The sequence below is a fragment of the Macaca thibetana genome, chromosome 1 (genome assembly GCF_024542745.1).
Source record: "Macaca thibetana thibetana isolate TM-01 chromosome 1, ASM2454274v1, whole genome shotgun sequence".
Lineage (NCBI taxonomy): Eukaryota > Metazoa > Chordata > Mammalia > Primates > Cercopithecidae > Macaca > Macaca thibetana.
The window spans coordinates 134,691,343-134,714,025 of NC_065578.1; the positions used below are offsets into that span (position 1 = coordinate 134,691,343).

The 22,683-nt window shown below is 56.2% G+C and overlaps 1 protein-coding gene across 40 annotated transcripts in view; it reads right to left on the reverse strand.

The window, feature by feature from the left end:
- The window catches only part of OBSCN (obscurin, cytoskeletal calmodulin and titin-interacting RhoGEF), a 166,909-nt gene that overhangs the window by 13,370 nt on the left and 130,856 nt on the right, over nt 1–22,683 (reverse strand). For 34 of the 40 annotated variants that reach the window (XR_007719250.1, XM_050757077.1, XM_050756959.1 and 31 more), the window contains 6 exons: nt 16,476–16,643; nt 15,637–15,739; nt 15,125–15,254; nt 12,799–12,910; nt 3,054–3,230; nt 196–295 (listed from right to left, as the gene is read on the reverse strand). Coding sequence is in view for 39 of the 40 variants with exons in the window: in XM_050757077.1 (XP_050613034.1) it covers nt 196–295; nt 3,054–3,230; nt 12,799–12,910; nt 15,125–15,254; nt 15,637–15,739; nt 16,476–16,643 (790 nt within the window). In the remaining variant the exon portion in view is untranslated. Of the gene's footprint in view, nt 1–195; nt 296–3,053; nt 3,231–4,547; nt 6,218–9,648; nt 9,692–12,798; nt 12,911–15,124; nt 15,255–15,636; nt 15,740–16,475; nt 16,644–22,683 lie in introns of those variants that run through there. The other 6 variants (XM_050756820.1, XM_050756804.1, XM_050756967.1 and 3 more) reach the window with 2 other exon arrangements.

Genomic DNA, 22,683 nt, shown 5'->3' on the forward strand with positions numbered 1-22,683 from the left:
GTGTGGAGGGGGCCCCCCAACACCTCTCATCCCAAGGGTGGCCTCTCCTCCCAGACCTGCCATGCCTGGGGTAGCTGCTGGCAAAGAGTGGAGGGCTGTGAGGACACCGCAGTAACTCGTGCCCTGCCCTGCCTGCCCAGAGATGTCCCCTGGGGTTGGTCCCCAGTGCAGGACCCAGCAGTCTGGGGTGGTTACCGAATGGGCACAGTCCATTCCTGGGCTCTGGCAATGGCCTCTGGCTCCTGCTCTGGGCCTTCGTGGAGGAGGGGCTGTGGCACCCTCTGGGGCACGGCTGCTGGGAGATGAGGGCCTCATGAGATGGAGCCCAGGTGGTACCCGCATCTGGTCCCCACATTCCCAGGCTAGGAAAGCCCAGGCAGAGCTTTGGGCTCCCGGGGCCCTGGGCTGTGGGTGAGATCCTGGCAAGGTCCTAGGCCCCAAACCCAGTACCCAGCCCACAGCTCAAGCATGTGCAGTTAGCCACCCTGCAGAGCCCAGGTGCCAAGCACCCTCCATATCCGACCTGGTGCCACCAGCCCCGAGGGTCCCCTGCCCATCCGCCAGACTGACAACTGGATGCGGTGGCCTCTGCCCTCTAGAACACTCCCTGACAGCCAGGCAGGACAGGCAGCTCTGTCTCAGCACCGTGTGTGCCAGGAGCATTCAACAGTTCCTAGCATGCAAGCAATGGTGGGCAGGATCCAGAGGGCCAGGGCATCACCCCATGGGGCTGCCCAGAGGTCACAGGTAGGGCCCTTGACACCACTCCACCCAGCTGTGAGGGAGAGGACAGGAGAGACCCAGGGCAGACTGGGTAGAGGAGTGGGGCTCGGGACAGCCCCGGCCGGTGGCACAGGCAGCGCAGGCAGGGCAGGTGGCTGTGGGAATACACTTGAGCTTCAAGCAGGTGGACGAGTGGAAAGGGTGTCCGCCACAGGCAGGGCGGGTGGGGTCATGGCCAGAGCAGGCCAACCCATGCCCACTCTGCAGAGGCATCGGGCAGAGTGAACGAGCGTCAGGCCTGTGAAGGAGCCCACGATCTGCCCCAGATGGGCCAAGCGGCACCTAGGGCGGGTTTGTCTGCTCAACCACTGTGGCCCTGGCACACAGCCCATTGGATGTGGCAGGGTACACTCCACCCACAAGGCAGAGTTCAAGTGAGGGCCAGGGCTAGTCCTCCCAGACCCCTGCCCCAGCCTCGGCCTGTCCTTCCCTTACAGACGCCGGCCTTCAGTCACTGCATGGGGAAGAGTGACAGGCAGAAGAATGAGAAGAAACCATTTCCCAGGGTGACAGGGATGCCGTGCCCCTTCTCCTGGGCCAGGCCTTGCTCCCAGCCAGCCCCGTGATAGGCAAACGGAGCAAATGTACACCAAGTTGGGGCCTAGAGAGACGCCCCTTAGCCCTAGGTGGCCCCAGGGTGCCCAGGCAGCTAGAGGGAGGAGCCTGCGCTCATTGAAGGCCTGGGGGCTTCTGTGCCTGTTGTGGGGAAGCAGACCTGAGGGGCTGGCCTTCTCATCTCATGGGGGAAGGCGGCTTGCTTGCCCCGAACCCTATGCCACCTGGCCTGCGGGAGGCCACAGAAGCAGCATAGGGACTGTGGGACTGTTGGAGCATGTGTTCAGGGGATTAAGCGTGAGACCATGGTGGGGGACTGTCCCGTGCTGTCCTTGGGGAGGGCACTGAGCCCTGGAGGTCTCATCCTGTTTGGCTCCAGCCTGACGGCCTTTCTCCAAGGTGATGGAACCAGGTAGGGGTGGCCAGGGAGGGTGCATCAGGGAAGCCCCTGCAAGATGGTGTGGGGTGACCAGAGTGGGTAGGCACACAGGATGCAAGGCCGTGATGGTCTTTTGTGTGAAGACAACCAAGGCTGGGGCTGGGCCAAAAGAGAAGGAGAAGGGCATGGACCCAAGAAGCCCACAGAAGCAAGATGCAGAGGACGCTGGGCGGGGCAGGGGAGGAGCCTGGCTGCCATCCTGCCCCAGCTCTGGCCTCGCTTCAGCCCCGTCCTCATGGCTCTCTGGATGCCTGACTCCAGGTCCCCATCCACCTTCGGTGAGTAGCAGGGATTTGGATGAGATTCCCCCAACCCAGGCCTCAGTTTCCCCAGATGCACTATCTGTCCCTTTAGGAAAAGTTCCTTGATCGGGGACCTGAAGACCGGGCTGGAGCGAGGCCAGGGCTCGGGCAGGTGGGCAGCCAGGCTCACACCCGTAATCCCAGCACTTTGGGAAGCTGAGGCAGGAGAATGGCTTGAACCCAGGAGTTTGAGAGCAGCCTGGGCAACACAGCAAGACCCCATCTCTACCCAAAAATAAAAAAATTAGCTGGGCATGGTGGCATGGGAGCTACTTGGGAGGCTGAGGTGAGAGAATCACTTAAACCCAGGAGGTTGGGGCTGCAGTGAGCTGTGGTCGCACCCCTGCACACTGCAATCCAGCCTAGGTGACAGAGCAAGACCCCGTCCCAAAGACAAAAAAAGAAGAAGCCATTAAAGTGCTTCAAAACAGGAGACCCCCAACACCTGGGGGAAGGGGCTTGAGTGACCAACAGAGCTGGCTCTTGTAGCAGCCAGTCTGATCTGGTCTGTCTGGGGTACTGGCTGCTTCTGCCCCTCCCTCCTCCACCTCCTCCTCCTTTCCTGTCTTCTGCCCCCTCCATCCCCCTCCTCCTCTCCCTCTTACTTCTCCCCTGTCTCCTCCTCCCCTTTCTCACCCCCTGCTCCCCCTCCTCCCTGTCTACTGAGGAGCACAGGGCACCTGAATTTGCCATCACAGGCCAACCATGGGAAGCCTCTGGCTCCTGGAACAGATTCAGAGCAGGAGGAACCTTCCAGAACCCATTCTGTGCCAAGATTCTGACAGGGAAACTGAGGCCAAGCAAGAGGTAGGCTTGGCCCAGGACCCCCAGTGCATGGAGCCACTGGGATTCCAAATCGGAGTCACTGGGGCCTAGCCAGTTCATGCCCATGTGATGGGTACCCTTCACGTTGCACAGCCAGGTTGGGGTCAATCCCTGGGGGACTTTGTTGTCAGCATGCGTCTGGGCCTCACCGGGTGCCTCGGAAGATCCGGTGACTGGAGGTTGGGAGCCGGTTTCCTGGAGTGCAGGTGCCCCCCCGGGGCAGGGGCTGGGGCCAGTGAGGTCCCCTGTGAAGGGGCCTGGCACCCTGGGGCCCAGCAGTCTCTCCAGGACGGATGTGATCTGGTCCACTCGCTCCAGGGTGGTGTCTGTAGAAGAGGCAGATGAGTGAAGAGCAGGTGAGACCCAGGGGTCTGGGATAGCTACAGCCTCCGGAGGGGTCTCCAGGAACCCCGTCCCCCTCCTCAGAGACTGCCCAGGTGGTCCAACACTGGGCTCCTCCCCACCCACTCCCCTCTCAGGAGGCTGCCTGGAGGTGGAGGCCTGGGACACAGAGAGGAAAAAACCACAGACCCATGCTGCAGGCAGGCACTTCCTCCTCCTAGACTCCCTGCGAGCTCAGGCCCATCCTCCCCAGGAACCTTCAGGAGAGTGTCACCACCTCCAGGGAGCAGCCGGGCCTGGATACCTGCCCCAGGCCCTGGCTCTGCCACTGATCGCAACCCCCTACCAGGGCTGGCCTCTCCTCAAACCTGGGCACAGCCTGGTGCCAAGGCGAGAACCAGAGGAAGCTTGGGTTCAGTGGGTGTCCAGGCAGCCATGACCGTGGACCCCTCCCTGGGGATGGGCCCTCCCTCCCAGGGCAGCCCCTGCCTGAACTCGCCTGCCAGGGGCTTTCTCTTCTCCACCTGTGACCCAAATCTGCTCTCCCTTCTGCCTGCAACCCCAGCCCCGACTGCCCCACCTGGCCCCTTGCTGGCTGCAAGAGACTCCTCTGGAGCCCTGCTGGGCATGGTCCCCACTGGCAGCTCCCCCTCAGCAGCCTCCCCGTCCACCTGGCCATCAGCCAGGCACCTCACACACGGGTCCAGCAGGTCACCTGCCCCAAGCCTCCCGCCTTGTGTCTTCAAGCCCTTGCTGAGGGCCCTTGCCGCATCCCCAGTCGCCAGCCTGGAGAGGAGACCTGGGCTGCTCTCTACATTGCCAGGGTACCCTCCTCTCTACCCTCCTCACTCCAACGCAGTCAGCAGGACCCCTGGGCCAGCCTCGGAGCTGGAGGGCTTGGGGTTGTCCTCTAATGGTGCTGGGATCGTCCGGCCAGAGACAATGAAGTTGACCTCTGATGCTGAGATCCCATGGGGTCACCACATCCCCACGTCTGCCATGACAACAGTCCCAGCTGCCCAGGGCTGGGGAAGGCCTGCCTGGTACCCAGCATGCTAGGAAGGAGCATGATTGGCTGTTCTGGCCATGCCGTGTGCCCCTGTGAGTGGCCTCTCCATGATGGGAACCAGCTGTCGCAGGTCCACTCAGGGACCCCAGGGTGGGCCGGGACTCCACAGGCAGTGGCCAGCCAGGGGACCTCACAGTCAAAGGCAGATGAGGGTATGGGCTCCCCTGAGGGCTGCAGGTGGAGGGGACCCAGGGCTGCCCAGTGGAGAGGCAAGGAGAGTCAGAGAGGTGTGCAGGAAGCTACTTTATTCTTGCTGAGAGACAGGCTGCTGCCCACACACAGACCCCATGTCCACCCTGCAGAGAAGGCCAGGAGGGCCTGCAGAGCTGGGAAGCACCCACCCAAGGGTCTTAGTCACCAAGACTGCAGAAGAGGCAAGGCCACGTCAGGCCTGGCAGCTGTGACCAGGAGGGATGGACCTGGCCCACATGGGAACAGGACAAATGCCCAAGGCTACATCCTTCGTCCACAGTCCCAAGGCTCCTGCCAGGCTGAGAGGAAATAGCCCAGAGCTGAGGTCTTTGAGCCAGTCATTCTGACGTTACAAGCGCCACCCAGTCCTCCTGGCTGAAGTTGAGTGAGGTAAGAAGGGCCCAGGACCAGGGACAGGGAGGCCCTCAGGAGGCTCCTAGGGGCTGCTGCTGAGGCTGGGCAGCGTCCTAGGCCTCAAGGGCACGCCCCTCTCCCTGCTGCCCCAAGCCACCACAGCAGCAGCATCAGGGCTGTGCCCCCTCATCCCCATCCTTGTCTGGGCAGATATGAAGGGTGACCGTCTCCCCCACTGTCCCAAAGTTGATGGTCTGGGTGGAAAGTTCTGTGGTGAAGCTGCTCTGACCACTGTCCACAGAACGCCGGATGCGAGTGCAGAAAGACTGCGTCCAGGGAGCACTGCCCACAGGCCGAGCCGGGGCCTCCCGCAAGAGGAAGGAGGTGGCCTCAAGGCTACGGACCTGGGGTCCTGGTGGTGATGCCCCACGGAGCTCAGGCCTAAAGAGGCCGAGAGGGCCTCGGGGACCCAGTGCATGCCCCACACTGAGCAGCACAGGCTGCCCCACCGTGGGCTCCCCGATCTCTCTCTGGATCACTGAGACCTCGCAGGGAGGGTCATCAGGGGCGCCGGGCCCAGGGCCACCACAGCAGAAGGTCTCCCCTTCCCCAGGCACGTAATCTTCCAGGTCAGCCAGTGTCAGCACGCGGCCGTTGTACGTGAGGATCTTGGGGTCACGATCCCCAAGGCTGTGTGTGTCCCGGGACTCCTCCGTCACAAAGGCATCTCCGTCTTCCCCCTCTTCCTCTCCCGCCTCCTCCATGGTGCACTCCTCCTCCAGGGTGACGCCGGTCTCCTCCAGCTCCAGGCTGCCCACGTCAGAAGCAGCCCAGTCCACACTGCCTCTGGCATCCACGTGGAAGACGAGGGGCTCTCTGATGCTGACCATGGCTGTGCCCTGGGCCCAGGCCTCCTGGGCCAGCAGCTTGTTGTTGGAGTTATTGGAATTGGGGTCCCCTCCGGGGGTGGCACCGGGCAGCGTGAAGAGATGCCCTGATGAGCTAGTGGGCACGTCTCTGGTGGGAGACACACCCTGCGGGCCCATCTTCTTCACCTGGACTTCAATGGTCTCCTCCACCTCCACCCACTTGGGCTGGGACCCCGAGAGTCTGGGCAGAGCTGGAGAGTGGGCCTCGGCCTCTGTCACGTACAGTGTGGGCACCACGGGCTTCCGGCCTGGCTCTGCCTCAGGCCTGCGGGGCTGGCCAGCCCCTGGCAGGTACAGCAGGTCAGGGGCCAGTAGGCCCGGCCTCAGCGGGCTGGCAGAGCAGCGGGAAGGTGAGCGGGAGGGGGACTTGCTGGGGGACCGTCGTTGGCCACGTGGGCTCTTCACCACAGTGGTGATGGTCTCTTCTCTGGGGGAGGGAGGAGAGGGCCCGAGAAAAGATGGGCACAGTGCCCAGGATTGCCAGGGCAGCGTAAGAGCTCAGGTTATTGTACCAGCAAGCGAGCGGTGAGAGTGCACAAAGAACTCTTACACATGCATGTGAGCCCAACCTGCAGAGTCCCCCAGCCCCTGCCATAGAACCAAAGAAACAAAGCACAAGGTCCCATGTGGCCAACCTCAGTCTCTGGTGTGCAGATCTGAAAACAAGAGGTGAGGTATATGGGGAGGCCCGTGCCGCACTGCAAAGGCAAGTGCCTCCAAAAACTGGGTCACATCCTAAGTGCAGTGGCCCCAGTGACAGTCTCCCCTCCAGGTCCATGCCACCAGCAGGCTTTGTGCTTTGTATCATGGAGGACGGTGAGTGGCCAACTCTAAGAGGGCAGGGCCTGCACACCCCGAAAATCCTCAGCCAGGGATGGGCTGGACAGCTCATGCCGCGGGGGCGGGGTGGGGGTTGAGCTCAGACCTTTTCTCCTAGCCTTTGGGTCTGAGAGTGTGAGGCCTGGAAAGGCTTTAGGCAGGCCAAGGAAGAAACCTGGCTGGATACCTGGCCCCAGACTTGGCTTGGCCGTGATGAGCCGTGTGATGTCAGACAAGCCCCTCCTCCTGCCTGGTTCCATCTCCCAAAATGGGACTGGGGAGGAGGGATGGAGGCAGAATGCAAGGTCGGCTGTATGTGGCTGTGCATGGAGCACTTTGCAAGTTCTCTTGTCTGACTCTGTAGTAACCTGGGAGAGGGTCTGATCCCACTTCATAGGGGACAGAGAGGCTCAAAGAGGCTCAAAATCTGCCTGGGGCCAAGAGGGAGAAGTGCAGCAGTCAGCCCAGGTCCTCCTCTGGTGCCCGGTGTCCCTGACCTTGCTGAGCACTGAGAGCAAACTGAGTAACAGGTAGGGAAGCAGAACGTGCTGAGTAACACACAACACATACCAGTTCCCTGCCTATTACTCATTTTGCCCTCAGCCCTGCACTTCCCTCAGGCTCAGGGCAAGGAATGTGGCACGTATGAGGTGACAAATTTGTCACCACGTGAGCTACTGCCAGCTGTCTTCTTTGTCCAAGGTACTGCCTCTCTCTCGTTTAGCTTTGCTTTTGTCTAATTCAGGGCTCCATCTGGAAGCAGGTGTTCCCAGGGATGAGCCCAGAGATGTGTGACCACCCCTTGGGGTGCACAGCAATGACAGGTCCTGCCTCCTCCAGCCCTCAGCTATTAAGGAGGGAGTGATGTATTCCACTTAACTGATGGGGAAGCTGAGGCTCAGAGATGTGGCCCACTCATGCCCACAGGCTGCTTTCCTGCCTCACATGCAGGCTCTAGGGCAGTACGCTTATTGCTGAGAGCCTGGACCAGGCCCCATCTGCTCACCTCACGTTGCCCGATCTGCTGCATGCTGATGCAGGGTGGTAAGTTGAGTGCAGCCCAACAGGTGGATGGGGATGGGGACTCCTAAATATCCCCCCAAATGCTGGACTCACTGCTACCTGCACAAGGACACATGGGCATCCTGTACTGATACTGCAAGCACAGCACATGGGGTCTGCCTCCAAGCCCTGTTTCCTTCTCGGGTCTACTGCCTCCCTGGTGCCTCTACCTGTGTGGTCCACCCTTGGGTTCAGCGCTATGCCTATGCAGTTGGCTCCCTCCATTCCTCAAGTTGAGGGGGTAAATTTTTCTTTGCAGGGTGAGGGTTCCCACCTTCCTAAGTCTGGAACAGACTGGACTTGTATGCTTGTAAATCACCTGGTCCTCCCTTCCCTAGGCATGAGTTGCCTCTGAAGCTTTGCCAGTGGGGCATTCTGGCTCCATCTCTGCTCCTCCATTTTCTTATCCATAAAATGTAGATAATAATAGTGCTCCCAAAGGGACAAAATGTAGAACTAATCTATGTGAGGCTCTGGCACCGTTGCATACCTCCAGGAGTGGGGTGCTCACGAGCATCCAGGCAGTCCCATCTATTGTGGGGTGGCATCATAGAAGCAACTTGCTTTAGGGAAGGAGGGAGAAAGCCAAAGAAGGGTTAACCCAGGATCTCAACAAATGTCTGGCAATGGGATTTTCCTATAATAGGGCCAACTGAAGGCCCCTTTTGGAGGTTGTAGGCCCCTTGAGAACTAAGAGTTTTCCCGTGCTGGAGCTTCTCAGCCATCTGGCCTTAGGAAACCATAGTCTTTCCTGCCTCCTGGCTTTTGCAAGCTCTTCCATCACTCCCACCTGCACACACCTTCTATTGGAAGTCCTCTCAGATTATTCAGGTCAAAACCAACCCTACATTTATGGGTTCACCCAGTTCTGGTCCTCTTGTGTTACTTCATCAGCAGCAGCATGTGTGATTTTGCTAAATCCTTGAGGCACTGAAGGATGAAGAAAGGGACGGTGGGCATGGCACTGGGGAAGTGGGATCTCCGCTGGCTTCCAATCATTAGCCACCCAGAGCTAACCTCCTCTCTTCCCTGAACTTCAGTTTCCCCATCTTCCAAATGTGAAAATCAGGCTTGGGGACCTCTAAGGGCCCTAAGGCTGTGCTGTCCACTATGAGTGTACTATGCAAATTAAATTCAAATGAACAAAAATTAAAATTTAAAATTTGTCCTTCAATCACACTAGACACATTCCAGATGCTTCAAAAGGCGCATGTAGCTAGTGGCTACTGTAGTGGACAGGGGAGATATAGAACATTTCTTTTTATTTTTTTTCGAGACAGAGCTTGCTCTATTACCCAGGCTGGAGTGCCGTGGCATGATCTTGGCTCACTGCAACTTCTGCCTCCCGGGTTCAAGCAATTCTCCTGCCTCAGCCTCCCGAGTAGCTGGGATTACAAGGGCCCACCACCACACCCGGCTAATTTTTGTATTTTTAGTAGAGACAGGGTTTCACCATGTTGGCCAGGCTGGTCTCGAACTCCTGACCTCCTTGGCTTCCTAAAGTGCTGGGATTACAGGCGTGCACCACTGTGCCCAGCCAATATAGAACATTTCTATCATCACAGAAAGTTCTGTTGGACAACACTGTCGTAAATCCCAGGGTGCTGAGGATTAGAATTCTGTCTCTGGCCCACTGAGGAAAGCAGCTGTCAGGCCTAGCACCTGATGAATCCCTGGATGAACCACTGTGAAGTGTGTGGAATAAGTCTACTCTGCTGAAATAGTGGGACCATGGAGTGTACTGAGGCCCTGGAAGAGAGAGCTGTGAAGTGTGGAGGTAATCGAGGCCCCAGGGGAAGGTGCCTATGCAAGGTAACTGCAAGTACCTGTAAGGTGCTGGCAGTCAGAGGGTGAATGTTACGTGAGCAGACAAGCGACAAGCAGGTGGCTAGGCCACACGGGCATGATCCAGGCAGGTCAGTGGCATGCAGGAGGCACTGCAGTCAGAAGGAAGGTTAGGAACACGCCTGCACTTACATGATGACGGTTTTCTTGGGGACTTTAGTCTCTTGCTCAGTGACTACAAAGAAAACAGTCGGAATAGCGAGGGTTACAGACCAGCCAGTGCTGGGGGCTGAGCTATCTGAGTGGCACAGCATTATAGTCGCCTGCTAAGCTGCCCCTGGGCAGGCTGTCTACTCAGAGCCCCAGTTCTCTGGTCTCTGACATGGAGGTGACGATGCCTGTCCTGAGTGGCTGTGGAATGAGGGCTGAGGACAATGTGTTCCCTCGTGAAGGCAGGACCCACTGTCCCTCTCGAGGGTCTTGCAGGGTCTCGAGGGTCTTGAGGGTCTGGGGGGAGAATGAAGACCCTACCTACACTCCCAGCACAGAAATCCTAGCTTCTCCTTCAACCCATGTGCCAAGGGAGCCCTGTGAATTTGTCAGACCTACAATCCCACTTCTCAGACACAGAAACCAAGTCCTAGAAGGGAATACATGGCCTGTGGCTGCATAGGGAGCCAGCAGCTACACTGAAGCTGAGGCAGTTGGGGCCTCTGTTACAAAAAATCCTCAGGAGAGAGGGACTCTGGAGTCCTGAAAGTGGCACACCTGAGCTTTGTGGCACAAAGCCACAGAAGTCCTGCCAAGAACAGCCCCAGGGGATGCCTGGGCAGGGTGCTGAGCTCCGAGTGAGCGTCAGCCCAAATCTCCCTATAGGAGCATCCTCAGTTCACACACTCCATGGTCTCTCTTGGTTTTCCTAGCTGCCTCCCTCCCCAGAGCCAGCAGGATGGGGCCTGTGGTTCCAGCTATGGGATGGGACGCATCTGGGATCAGGCAGCTCCTCCTTCCAGTTCACCTCAAGGACTCCTCCTCTGCAGCTCCCAGGCAGAATCATCAGGGCACAAAGATGGCCCCCTCCCAGCCCTAGCCAGCTGGCCAGTGGACAGTCCACAGGCCACCAGCACCTTCACATCTCAGTGACCCTTCCCAGCACCCTGAGGGAAAAAAACAAGCAGGAGGCCCAGAAAAGTCAAGTAACGTGGCCTGGGGCACACGGCCTCACGGCTCTGGGTCGGGGGTGGGACACCGTCTGCTTTGCTAGATTGCCATGTGGAGAAAGGCTTTACACCTGTCTCAGATGAGAAGCACATGAATTTCAGGGACTACCTGCATCTATATGTACACTTGCAAGCCACACGTACTGTGCATTTCTGGGCACACATGTGCAAATGTGTGTACGTGCATGCATATGTGTGTGCATGCACATGTATACATATGTGTAAGTGTGTATTTCACAGGCTCCCCCTGGAGAGAGGAGTGCCCATGGGAGGAGAGAATGAGATCCAACCAAAAGGCTCTGTGTGTTTAGACTAAGCTGACCCCAGAGAAAGCCAATGTGTCCACCACCTGCAGGCCAGTGATGGGAACTACAGAGTGATGGGAAAATCCAGGGCCTCCCCACTCATCCTCCCCGTACTTGGGGCTGACAGCCAGGCACCTCTGGGCCCATACACTCTCTGGCACCTTCATTCATGTACCTAAACTGCCACCTGATCAGCTGTGGGCCAGAGTGAGTATTTGCGACCATGGGAGGAGTGCAGCCGTGCGCAGCGTGATCCACAAGCAAGGGGGCAGCGCCCACCCCGCAGAGGCCTGCCAGGGCCTGTTCGGGCTGCAGAGCTGCTGGGTTAAAGATGAAGCAGCAGGATAGGAGTTAGAAGCGGGGAGGTGTTGGCTCCAGCTTCAGGGTCTTCAAGGACCTGCGTTCTCACCTCGCCGAGGTGCCAACACCCTGTCCAGCACTGGTGGCCTCTCTCCCCTGCCACCCCCTCCTCCAGACCCAGAGAGAGATTTGTTGTGACAGCCAAGTGAACGACTGTGGAGGACACTCCTGTCACCAGCAAGACTGGGACACTGGGTGTCCCAGTGTCCCAGCTGGGCACCTCCCTGGCCGTGAGACACAAGACTCATGGGAGACTGAGGTGCTGGCAGCTCCAGAAGCAGTTGTGTGTGGTGCTGTGGCCACCAGTTGTGGGGCTGACGGAGGTCACAGGGCCCCCAGAGACACGTCAGACATGGGGCACTCACAGTCAGGGGTTGGCCAGTGCCTGTGGCACTGTGTAGGCTGAGGAACAAGGACATTTGCCCAGCAAGGGAGGGGTCTCCCTGAGGGTCATGGAGGGCATCAAAGATGGCCCAGCTCTGTGGGGTCCAGATGGGCAACTGGCTTTCAGACACTGGGCACTGGGAGAGACAGTTGAGGTGGGGTTGCAGGAGCCAATGTTTAAGACTTGGAGGACACGTATTCCAACCCACAGTGAGAGTTGCAGCTCCGCCAGGTGTTGAACCAGCCTCCACTTGTATGTCCCCAGTGATGGGAGGCTCAAAACCTGTCCAGACGGGCAGCCCAACTGGGAGCCCAAGACGGATGCCCGATGACCCCCTTCCCATCCTGGCTGCCCTGCCCTGAATAAAGCATCCGGGAGCCTGGAGGAATGAGGTGATGTGTCCCACCTCTCCCCCGGCCCATCACCTTCCACCCCTAGTGAGGTCATTCTGCAGCCCAAGGCCCTCCCAGGAACCCAGGAGCAGTCCCAGACCAGGCCAGGTCTCTCCACAACCAGCCCTACCCTCAATGGAGGGGTCAGGCCCCTGACACTTGCCCCTTCTCCTGGGAGCCAAGCTGGGGCCCAGTGGCCTGGCCCTCTGCAGAGACGTCCTTCCTACTGTTCCTGCCGCAACCTCCCCACTGCCTCCTGCCCACTGCCTCCTGTCCACCACCGGCGAGCTGCCCTGGGTGTAGGCCTGGCCTCTGTGCACAGGCTTTCCCTCTCTGGACCGCAGCAGGGCTTTGGGAACCCCGCTCACCCAGAGTGACCTCTTCAGCCTCCAGTCAGGCTCTGGGCTCAGGGCCCACACTCCACCAGCCCACACAGGTGCTGCCTCCAGCCAGGGGCTGGGACTTGTGCCTGGCCCGCAGCAGCCTCCTCATCTCCCATCTGTGGCTCTCCCTGCCCCACGATGCCAGCCCAGCCCTCCTCCAGGGTCCTCCAGGCAGCAGACCCTGACTGGGAAAGGTGAGAGTCATGTCCCCCCAGGCATGGCCAGGCCTGTGAGGGTCCAGCGTGGGTCTGAGCCGTGGGGAGCTGCCTTGGTGGCAAGGACAGGGGTGGGACTTACCTTCCACTGCCCCCGCGAGCTGCTCCCTGTGGCACTGCTCCCGGGCCTGCAGCGTGGGGCTCTGAATGTGCAGCTCTGCACTAGCTCGTGTGGAGCCCAGCCGGTTCACCAGCTGCAAGGACAGCAGGGCTGGCTCAGAGCCCAAGGCTTCTCACGGGCAGGGCCCTCTCCCTGTGGCCATGTTGGGAGCATGGGCAGCCTCCATTCTGGTGCGTCCCCCACAAGGGGAAGGGCCCCAGCCCAGCCACAGCATCCCTGGGGGACCCACATGGCCCTAGGGTCCCCTGCAGTGATGAGGATGCTCTCCGTCTGCCCTGTCCACGTGCAGCTCTGAGCATGGGACATGGGGCCAGAGCAGCCAGGGAACCGAATCTTTAACTGAACTTAACTTCGTTTTATGTATGTTTTAAAGCTGGGTCTCGCTCTGTGACCCAGGCTGGAGTGCAATGGCACGATCTCAGCTCACTGCAGCCTTCAACTCCTGGGCTCAAGGGATCCTCCCACCTCAACCTTCCGACTAGCTGGGACTAAAAGTGTGCACCATTGGGCCTGAGTAATTTTTTAGTTTTTTTTTTTTTTGCCTATGCATTTTCTTTTATTTATTTATTTTTATTATACTTTAAGTTCTAGGGTACATGTGCACAACATGCAGGTTTGTGACATATGTATATATGTGCCATGTTGGTGTGCTGCACCCATTAACTCGTCATTTACATTAGGTATATCTCCTAATGCTATCCCTCCCCCCACCCCCTCCCCACAATAGGACCCAGTGTGTGATGTTCCCCTTCCTGTGTTCAAGTGATCTCATTGTTCATTTCCCACCTATGAGTGAGAACATGCGGTGTTTGGTTTTCTGTTCTTGCGATAGTTTGCTGAGAATGATGGTTTCCAGCTGCATCTATGTCCCTACAAAGGGCACGAACTCATCCTTTTTTATGGCTGCATAGTATTCCATGGTGTATATGTGCCATATTTTCTTAATCCAGTCTGTCACTGATGGACATTTGGGTTGATTCCAACTCTTTGCTATTGTGAATAGTTCCGCAATAAACATACGTGTGCATGTGTCTTTATAGCAGCATGACTTATAATCCTTTGGGTATATCCCCAGTAATGGGATGGCTGGGTCAAATGTTATTTCTAGTTCTAGATCCTTGAGGAATCGCCACACTGTTTTCCACAATGGTTTAACTAGTTTATAGTCCCACCAACAGTGTAAAAGTGTTCCTATTTCTCCACATCCTCTCCAGCACCTGTTGTTTCCTGATTTTTTAATGATTGCCATTCTAACTGGTGTGAGATGACACACCAGTCAGACAAACATAAACCCTGTTTAAGAGACAGGGTTTCAATATGTTGCCCAGGCTGGTCTCAAACTCATGAGCTCAAGGGATTTTCCTGCCTTGGCTTGCCAAATTGTTGAGATTACTGGCGTGAGCCACAGCACCTAGCTTTGGATTTAACTTCAGTTGATTTAAATTTAAATTTAAATCCCCATGCATGGCTAGTGATGGTATTAGTGCAAATCAAGAGCTCACTTGGGTCTCTGGTTTCCCCAGCCAGAGTGGTGTGGGGCAGGCTCCCCACAGGCTCACAGCAGCAGCTACATGGTGGGGGGTGGTGGCCAGACAAGTGCCCCTGGAGGAGCTGGACAGAGGCCAGCGCCTGGGGTCTGGGGCACCTACAGTTGGCACACAGCCACCATGACCACCACAACCACTGCAGGCTTTGAAGGGCCAGAGGACTGGGACTGGGCCCCACCCTGGGGAGCCCCTGCCCCAGCCCTGCAGACACAGTGGCTGGAGCAGAAGGCAGCTCTGTCCACCTGTAGGCTGGACATCTCCACAGGTAAAAGGTACCTGAGCAGGGCCAGGCTACACTGGATGACTGACACTCCATTTGACATGAATGACAAAATTCATGAGGCCATGCCGGGCCCCCCAAAGGCAAAAACCAAGTGGCATCCTTGAAATGGCCAGGGAAGCCAAGGAAGGCATCCAGATTGACATGGGAGCCGAGGAGAGGCTTCGGGGCAGAGGAAGAATAAGGCCAGGGCATGGGGCAGTGGTGTAGCCAGGGATGACAGTGACAGTGGCATGGTGGCCCCCACCTGTGATGGGGGGGTGAGAGTGGCATGGTGGCCTCTGGCCTGTCATCAAGGAAGGGTGTAGCAGTGGGTATGGTGCCCCCTGGCCTCTGCCAAGAGCCCTCCACCTTGAGGACAGGGCCTGGGCTCTTAAGCCCCTCCACAATCAGACCCCAGAGGACGGCCGGCACGGATGGCCTGGGCCCCGAGGCAGGTCCCCACTCCTGCACCTCTCACCTCACACTCGTAGAGCCCCAGGTCCTCCTTGCCAGCCGCCCGGATTACCAGCACTAGCAGGCCGCTGCGAGGCTCACTCAGTGTCTGGAACTTGCTGCCAGGGGTCAGCAGGGCCCCGTCCTTGTACCACCTGGAATCCACCCGGAGGGCACGTGAGGCAGGCAGGACTCGGGCCATGCTCTACCCCGCCGGCGACATCCTCCTGTGTCCTGTCTCAGGGCCAAACCCGGCTGTGCTACCTGTGCTCACGACCCAGCTGTCCTGCCTTCAGACCCCAGGGGTCCTCAGAGAGCCCACCCTTCCAGAAGCCAAGACACAGCCTGGCCGTGTCCTCCTGGCTGAGGGGTGTCCCACATCCAGAATGAACCAGAGCCCCACAAAGCCCATTCTCAGCTGAAGGCCAGTGGCCATGTCCGGCCCAGCCCTGACACGGGAACACATGGTCCGTGCCCCATGCTCCAGGTGGGAGCCGGCCCCCTCATGCCCCATCCCCAGGCAGGCCTGGGCCCCACCTGATCTGCGGGTATGGGGCGCCTTCGATGGTGCAGGTGAACTGGGCATCCTCTCCCTCCACAAAGGGCGAGGCTCGGACCTGGTTCATGAACCGTGGTGGGACTGTGGGGTTGTGGAGGGAAGAGACAGAGAGAGAGAGACAGATAGAAACATAGAGACAGACAGACAGAGACAGACATAGAGATAGAGATGGAGACAGAGACAGAAAGACAGAGATGGAGAAACAGAGAGAGATAAAGATAGAGAAGGAGAGACAGAGAAAGAAATAGAGAGAGAAAAATAGAGAGAGACAAAGAGACAGAGATGGAAAAACAGACAGAAAGAGACAGAGAAAGAGAAATTGAGACATAAATGGAGACAGAAAGAGAGAGAGAGACATAGACATCGAGACCAGAGATAAAGAAACAGAGACAGAGAGACAGATGGAGAAACAGAGACAGAAAGATAGACAGACAGAGAGACACATAGATAGAGATGGACAAACAGAGACAGAAGGACAGAAACAGAAGAAAGACATACAGACACAGGGTGACAGAGACGGAGATCAAAGGACAGAGAGAGACATGCAGACATGGACAGACAAAGACAGAAATAGACACAGTGCATCAGACACAGAGACATACAGACAGACATAGAGATGCCATGACGGAGCTGAGGCTGATGCCAGGGAAGGGGCTGCAGGGTCCCCACCCCTCCCAGTGCCCTCTATGAGCCCCCAGTGATCCCCTCAGAACATGGTTGGATGTCCATCCCACTGTCCCACCACCCCGCCGCAGCTGGGCCTGCCATGGTGGGAGGGTCAGGGTGGCTCCTCCCCCAGGAAGGCCTCCAGGCTAACCTTGCACCAGGATCTTGCCCAGGGTACTGCAGTTGCCAGCGGCGCTGGCCGCGAAGCACATGTACTGGCCCGAGTCTACACTGGTCAGGCTGTCCAGGATGAGGGCACATGAGCCATCAGGGTCTTCAATGAGGATGTGGTGGGGGTCCACCTGCACTGGTTTCCCATCTGGAAAGGACAAGCGGGGGCCATCACTCAGGTGGGGACCCAGGGGCTCACTCCATTAGCGGGGAGAAGCTGGGCCTGGCCTGGGGGCTGCAGTCATGGTCGGGGAGGGGACGGAGGGGCCACACTTGCAGCACAAGGGCCAGGCACGGGCTCCCTGCCGGGTCCAGCTTCCAGGTTGACCTGCAACTCTGGAGGGAGAGGCTGACACGAGCTCCCATTCTCTCTGTTGTCTCTGCTTCTCTGTCTCCATCTTTCTTCGTCTGTCTCGGACTCAGCTTCTTTCTTTGTCTCCATCTCTGTGTCTGTGTCTATTTTCTGTCTCTGTCTCTCTTTCTGTCTCCTTGTTGTCTCTGCCTTTGTGTCTGTCTCTGACTCCACGTCTGTCTTTATCTGTCTGTTTTTCTGTCTGTGCCTTTTGTGCCTTTCTGTCTCTTTGTGTCTCTGTCTCTTACTCTGTCTCTCTTTCTCTGTCCACCTTGGACACTAGCTAGAGGCAGGGGGCGGGCCAAGGGACCTGAGCCCCACAGAGGACATCCTCTATGGGCAGCTGAGTCCTTGGTCACCTCAGCTCTCAGCAGTCCTGCAATGTTCTGAGGACCTCTAACACACTGACTGCACCCCAGCTCACAGCACCTTGATCCCCTCTTCACCCCTGCCTGCCCAGCCTAGGGCCTGCAGCCCCTTCTCAAAATCACTGCCCACAGCCCTCCATGCCTTCTTTCCCTGCACCTGCTCCTGCGGAGAACACGGCAGCCCAAAGTCTCACCCCCAGCTCCACTCTCCTCTCCCAGGCCACATCCTCATGCCTCCAAATGCACAGCCTTCTAATACGAATATCTGAAGACTGAAGAATGTGAAGTAAATCACCTTGGTATGAACACACAACTGACTACACCTCTCTGGCCAAGGCATGCTTCCTTCCCAGGTGAGGGACCAGAAGGCACGGCCTCTCACTGTGGAGAACTCCTTCCCACATAATGTCTAAATATACAAAACAGCATCGATTCACATTCCAATAGTGTCGGGTGTGCCCCACAGATTGCTTAAATCACAAAGGTCACAACCAGCACTAACTTATGATTTGTATAGAACTATAAGAGATATATATATTATATATGCACACACACATATATATATATACACATTATACACACACACACACGTACACACATACACATATATATTTGTAGAGATGGAGTCTTGCTCTGTTGCCCAGGCTGGAGTGCAGTGCGGCGATCACAGCTCACTGCAGCCTCGACCTTCTGGGCGCAAGTGATTCTCCCGCCTCAGGTGCGCCACCATGCCTGGCTAATTTTTTTAACTTTTTGTAGCAACAGGGCCTCACTCTGTTGCCCATGCTGGTCTCAAACTTCTGGGCTCAAGTGATCCTCCCCCCTTGGCCTCCTGAGTAGCTGGGACTATAGGTGTGAGCGACCCCACCCAGCTCAGAAATAATCTTAAATAATTTTTTTTCAAAAACCTTCTAGTTACCACCTCAGATCTCTGCACCCCTTTATGGCAACTCCAGAAAGGAGCTGTGCTCACACCCTCCAGGGCATCTCTTCCCATCCTCACTAAGCCCATCCCCTAGGCTCCATTTCTCTCCCCCAAAGCTACCAGCAGTCAGGGCCGCCATGCTACCAGCAGCTCTGTCCTCATCTTGCTGTGAGAAAACAATTCTCCCTGGAATTCAGATTCCACATTTCAACCCTCTGAGCAAAGGCACTCACAGCCAGGTTTAGAATAGAAGAAGAAGAAGAGAGTAGAGTAGAAAGTAAGGAGAGTGAAGCAGAAGATGCCCGTCTGCCTGGCTGTATTCCAGGGCAACAGAGACAAAACCCTTCCATTCCTTTCCTGGGAGACATTTCTGCATCCCAGGGTAGGAAGTCATCCACTATCTCTGGAGTGAAGCATGGGCAGATGTACCAGCAGCCCCATAAAAAGAGCTCCAAGTCTCCTAAGATTCAAGATTTCTCTCTCGTGGGGCAACCCCTGCATGCAACTAACACCTGGTTCCATCGCCTCCTCACAGAAACGGGTGAGGGCAATGATGAGAGACACTGGGGCACTGCTGGTAAAAAGTCTTTGTCTCTGACCCATGAGTCTTGTGTCTTTTGTCTACATCTGGCTATCAGGCTGGCTTGCAAGATTGCAAGTGGGGTAAAATTGTGGGCCCTTCACAGTTTTTGATTTACAATTTTGGAGACAGGGAAGTGACACTGTCAGAGGCATGGCCTTCTGGAAGGAAAAGAAGAAGTGGCCCTGTGGATCTCTTTCTCTACTTTGTTGCCCTGCTAAGGAGAGAAACTAGGCAGGTAGTTGCAGTCTGAGAACTGAGGAGTGGGTTCAAACACAGACACCTGGGCGGTGCCTTGGTTGGCGCTCTTTCTCCAGTCCCTGCCAGGGACTTTGCTGGTTCAGCCTCAGTTCAACCACTTCACAATAAATGCCAGAGCCAGTGCTGAATCTGAAGGAAGACTCCGACCCTGTTCAGACCACAGCCACGGACACTCATGCCTGAACTGAGTGCTGGGGTAGGGCCACCAGCAGCCACGATGGGTGAGGCAGGAGAGGGCTCAGCCCATCTAGCTCTGGCTGGTTAGGAGGGGAAAGGATGGGCACCAAGCCCGCACTCAGGAAGAATAGCCACAGCTTGGGCGTCTTGTGGAGCAGCCTCCTGCATCCAGCATGCTGGCCTTCCATTCTTCTGGGGGTGACAGTAGGGGATCTATGTGTTTGCGGTAGAGACAGGGTCCTACCTCCATGGTTGGCTGAGCCACGGAGGTGTGTCTTGTTCTGTCATTGTCCTCTAACCCCTTCCATCCCCTCTATACCAGATCCTTTCCTGGCTCAAGCAACTTCCCCGAGATGACAGACTCCCCCAAGGGAAGGCAGAGGGGACATGGCAGGGAGTGCATGGACTCCTCCTGCCATGGCCTGCCAAGCAGCCAAGATCACAGGCATGTGACACCATGCCAGGCTCAGAGATAATTTTAAATAGGTTGGCAGGTTAAAGACACCTCTTCCTGGGGCAATGAACAATGAAGTGAATCAAGGCTGCTGATGGGGACACCCTGGCCAGACTGCCAAGGCTCCTGTGCAGAGCCCCCAGGACACCACCTCACTAAGCCCCACCATAGACAGGGTACAGACGCAGAATCTACATCACATGTCAGACTGAGGACATCCTGGAGAGACATTCTCAAGCCTACAGGAGAGGAGAACACATTGCATGTGGTGAACCCACTCTCCATCCTGGCAGACTGCTCCTATGAACCCAGTGTTGGGGTTTAGAAAACAAGACCCCAAAATGAGGGCCTCCCAAGCAGCCACAGAGGCAAAATTCTCTCTCTGACCTTCTCCTCCTCTCCTGTCTCTAGCCCCTCATTCTCCTCCCAGGCTTCCATAGAAACTAGAATCCCTCTTCCCCAAGGCGGGTCATAGAAACCAGAACACCTTTTTCTCTAAAGCCAGCCACAAAGCCTAAAAATAGGACTCCGATTTTCTCTCCATCTTTCTGTGTAAAACTTGGCCATGAAGAAATGATCGGACCTACCTTGTTTGGCTGTAGATGCAAGACCCCCATTCCAGCAAGGGTCCTGCTTCTCACTCAGAAGGAAAGGACACTGCTCAGAAGGCCAAGAAGAATCCAGACACACAGGCATAGCAGGATGTCCCCACTCAGTCTGTTCTCACTAGATCCAACCCTATTTGCCCAATCCTATTTCAGCACAGTTGTCCATACTTTATGGAACCTAAGCATTAAAATAGACAGCTTCTTCTGGGTCTTTGGTCTTCATTCTGAAGGATCCAGTGTCTACACATTCAATAAATGTGTCTGCCTTTCCTCCTATCTGTTTGCCTTTTGCAAGCTGATTGTTCAGCGAACCTGCAGAGGGCCAAGGGGAATGTTCTCCATGGCCCCTAGGCCAGCTGTCCCTCTCCAGGCTCTCTGTGGAGGCCTACCTGCTATGAAGCTGCTTTGGGTCTCCAGCCACACCATGAAGGCATGTGCCACGCACACCCCCTGCAGTTTGATGTCCTATGACATCTACCACAAGAGCCACTCAGCAAGGGGATGGCAGTCTGACTGTGCCCACCTCCTCTTGCCCTACAGACCTTTGGAAGGCAGTCCAGTCACCAAAGGCAGCTGTCCCCAGAGAGGAGCTCTCTCGTGCAAGCTGCCTACTGGTGGTTAGGAAGCAAGGGAAAGGGGAGGTCCTCCATCCACAGGGAAACCCAGGCTCTGCCATGACCAACCCTTGGTGGCAGCCTGGTCCAAAGGGAGCGGGGCTCAGGGCATTCAACTGGCTTCTGGCAGGCTTTGATAAAAAAGATTTTGTTCCTCTTGAACCTAACCTCCCAGAGGAGAGGTCTGGACAGGTGGCAGGAGGGAAGCTCCTAAGACCCCAGGGAGCAGGCGTTAATGACCCATCCGAGCCTTCCTCCAGAAGTATCCCAGGGCAGCCCTCCAAGCCATTGTGTTCATCAGCTCTCACCAGTGGACACTGGGATGGCCCCTACCAACACACCCAGGCAAAACTCCCTAGAGTCCTTCCTCTCCAGCCCCGTCCTCAGTCATGGATGGGCAGACCTGCGGGCCCAGCTGCTGTGGACAGGGAGAACAGGAAGGGCTGAGTGCCTGGATGGTGCCTGCAACACCAGAACAGCACTAGGTTATAAAGACTGAACTGCGGGCTTGGAGGCCAGTCAGCCAGGCCAGATGAGGTTAACCTGACAGCCCAGGTGACCTCCTGGGGGGTCATCTGGGAGGTACCATCAGTCAGTACTGATGTGTGCCTTCCTAGGAGTCCCCAAATTGTAAACAATAACTGTGTTCTCAAGACTTCCTGTGTGGGAGCCACACACGTGGCGGCTGTTGCCTTGGGGTGGTCCAGGGCAGTCCCACAGGTTGGCATCTCCCCTGCTGGGAGGCTTGATTAAATGCAGCCTGAGTTAGACTGGAAGGACGACATACCAGCCAGCGTCAGTCAGATTAGCCAGGATGGCTGACGGCTGGGCACAAGTGTGGGAAAATCTCCGAGCGGCTGGAGCCTGTGGAAATAGGGTGGAGCTGGGTCTCTTGGGGCACAATGCCCCATGGTTGGCCAGCTCCTGCAGCCCAGATGCTCCAGACAGCAGTGCTCACACAAGCAGACATTCCAGGACAGTGGAGCAGAGATGCCTCCCTCCCTGGAGACACCCAAGGTGATAAGATGCAGCCCCTGAAATCCATGGTGCAGCACATGCATGTGCAGGTTTCTCCCACACTACCCCTGAGAGCTGTGGCAAGAGCCTGTTCTGGCTGCTGCCTCATGTTGATGATGAATCATTTCTGTCTTGGACGTCTTGTGTCTTCTGTGTGTGTGCAAATAACTATACATGTATATATGTGTATATGTAGCATTTGTGCATGTTTACATGCAGATATGTGTGTAGTACGTATGCTTGTGTGTACCTATGTGTATGGTGGGTCTATGTGTATATATGTGTACTGTGTATGTATGCATGCAGACGAGTGTGTAGTATTTATGAATATAAATATATGGTGTCTATGTGTGTAGCGTGCATGTGTGTTGCATGTATCTGTGCATGTGTATTGTGTATGGTATGTGGCTGTGTACATATGTATATGTGTGCAGTGTTATCTACGTGTGCACATATGTGTGGTCTCTAATATGTATATTTATATATGTGTAGTGTGTGCATACATGTACGTGTAGCTATGTATAAAGTGTGTGTGCATATGTAAAGTATGTACTTGTGTGTAATGTGCATGTATCTATGTGTATAGTGCATGTTTGCATGTATCTGTGTATATATCTATGTAGTTGTATAGGCACATGTAGTGTGCACTTGTGCATGATGCATGTGCATGTGGTGTGTGTGCATGCATGTGTACCTGTATAATGTGTATCTATGTACATATTCATGTGTATGGTATGTATTTGTGTATATGTATTGTATACTATGCATGTATGTGTAGTATCTGTATGTGTGGTGTACATCTATGTATATTACACATATAGTGTTAATGTAT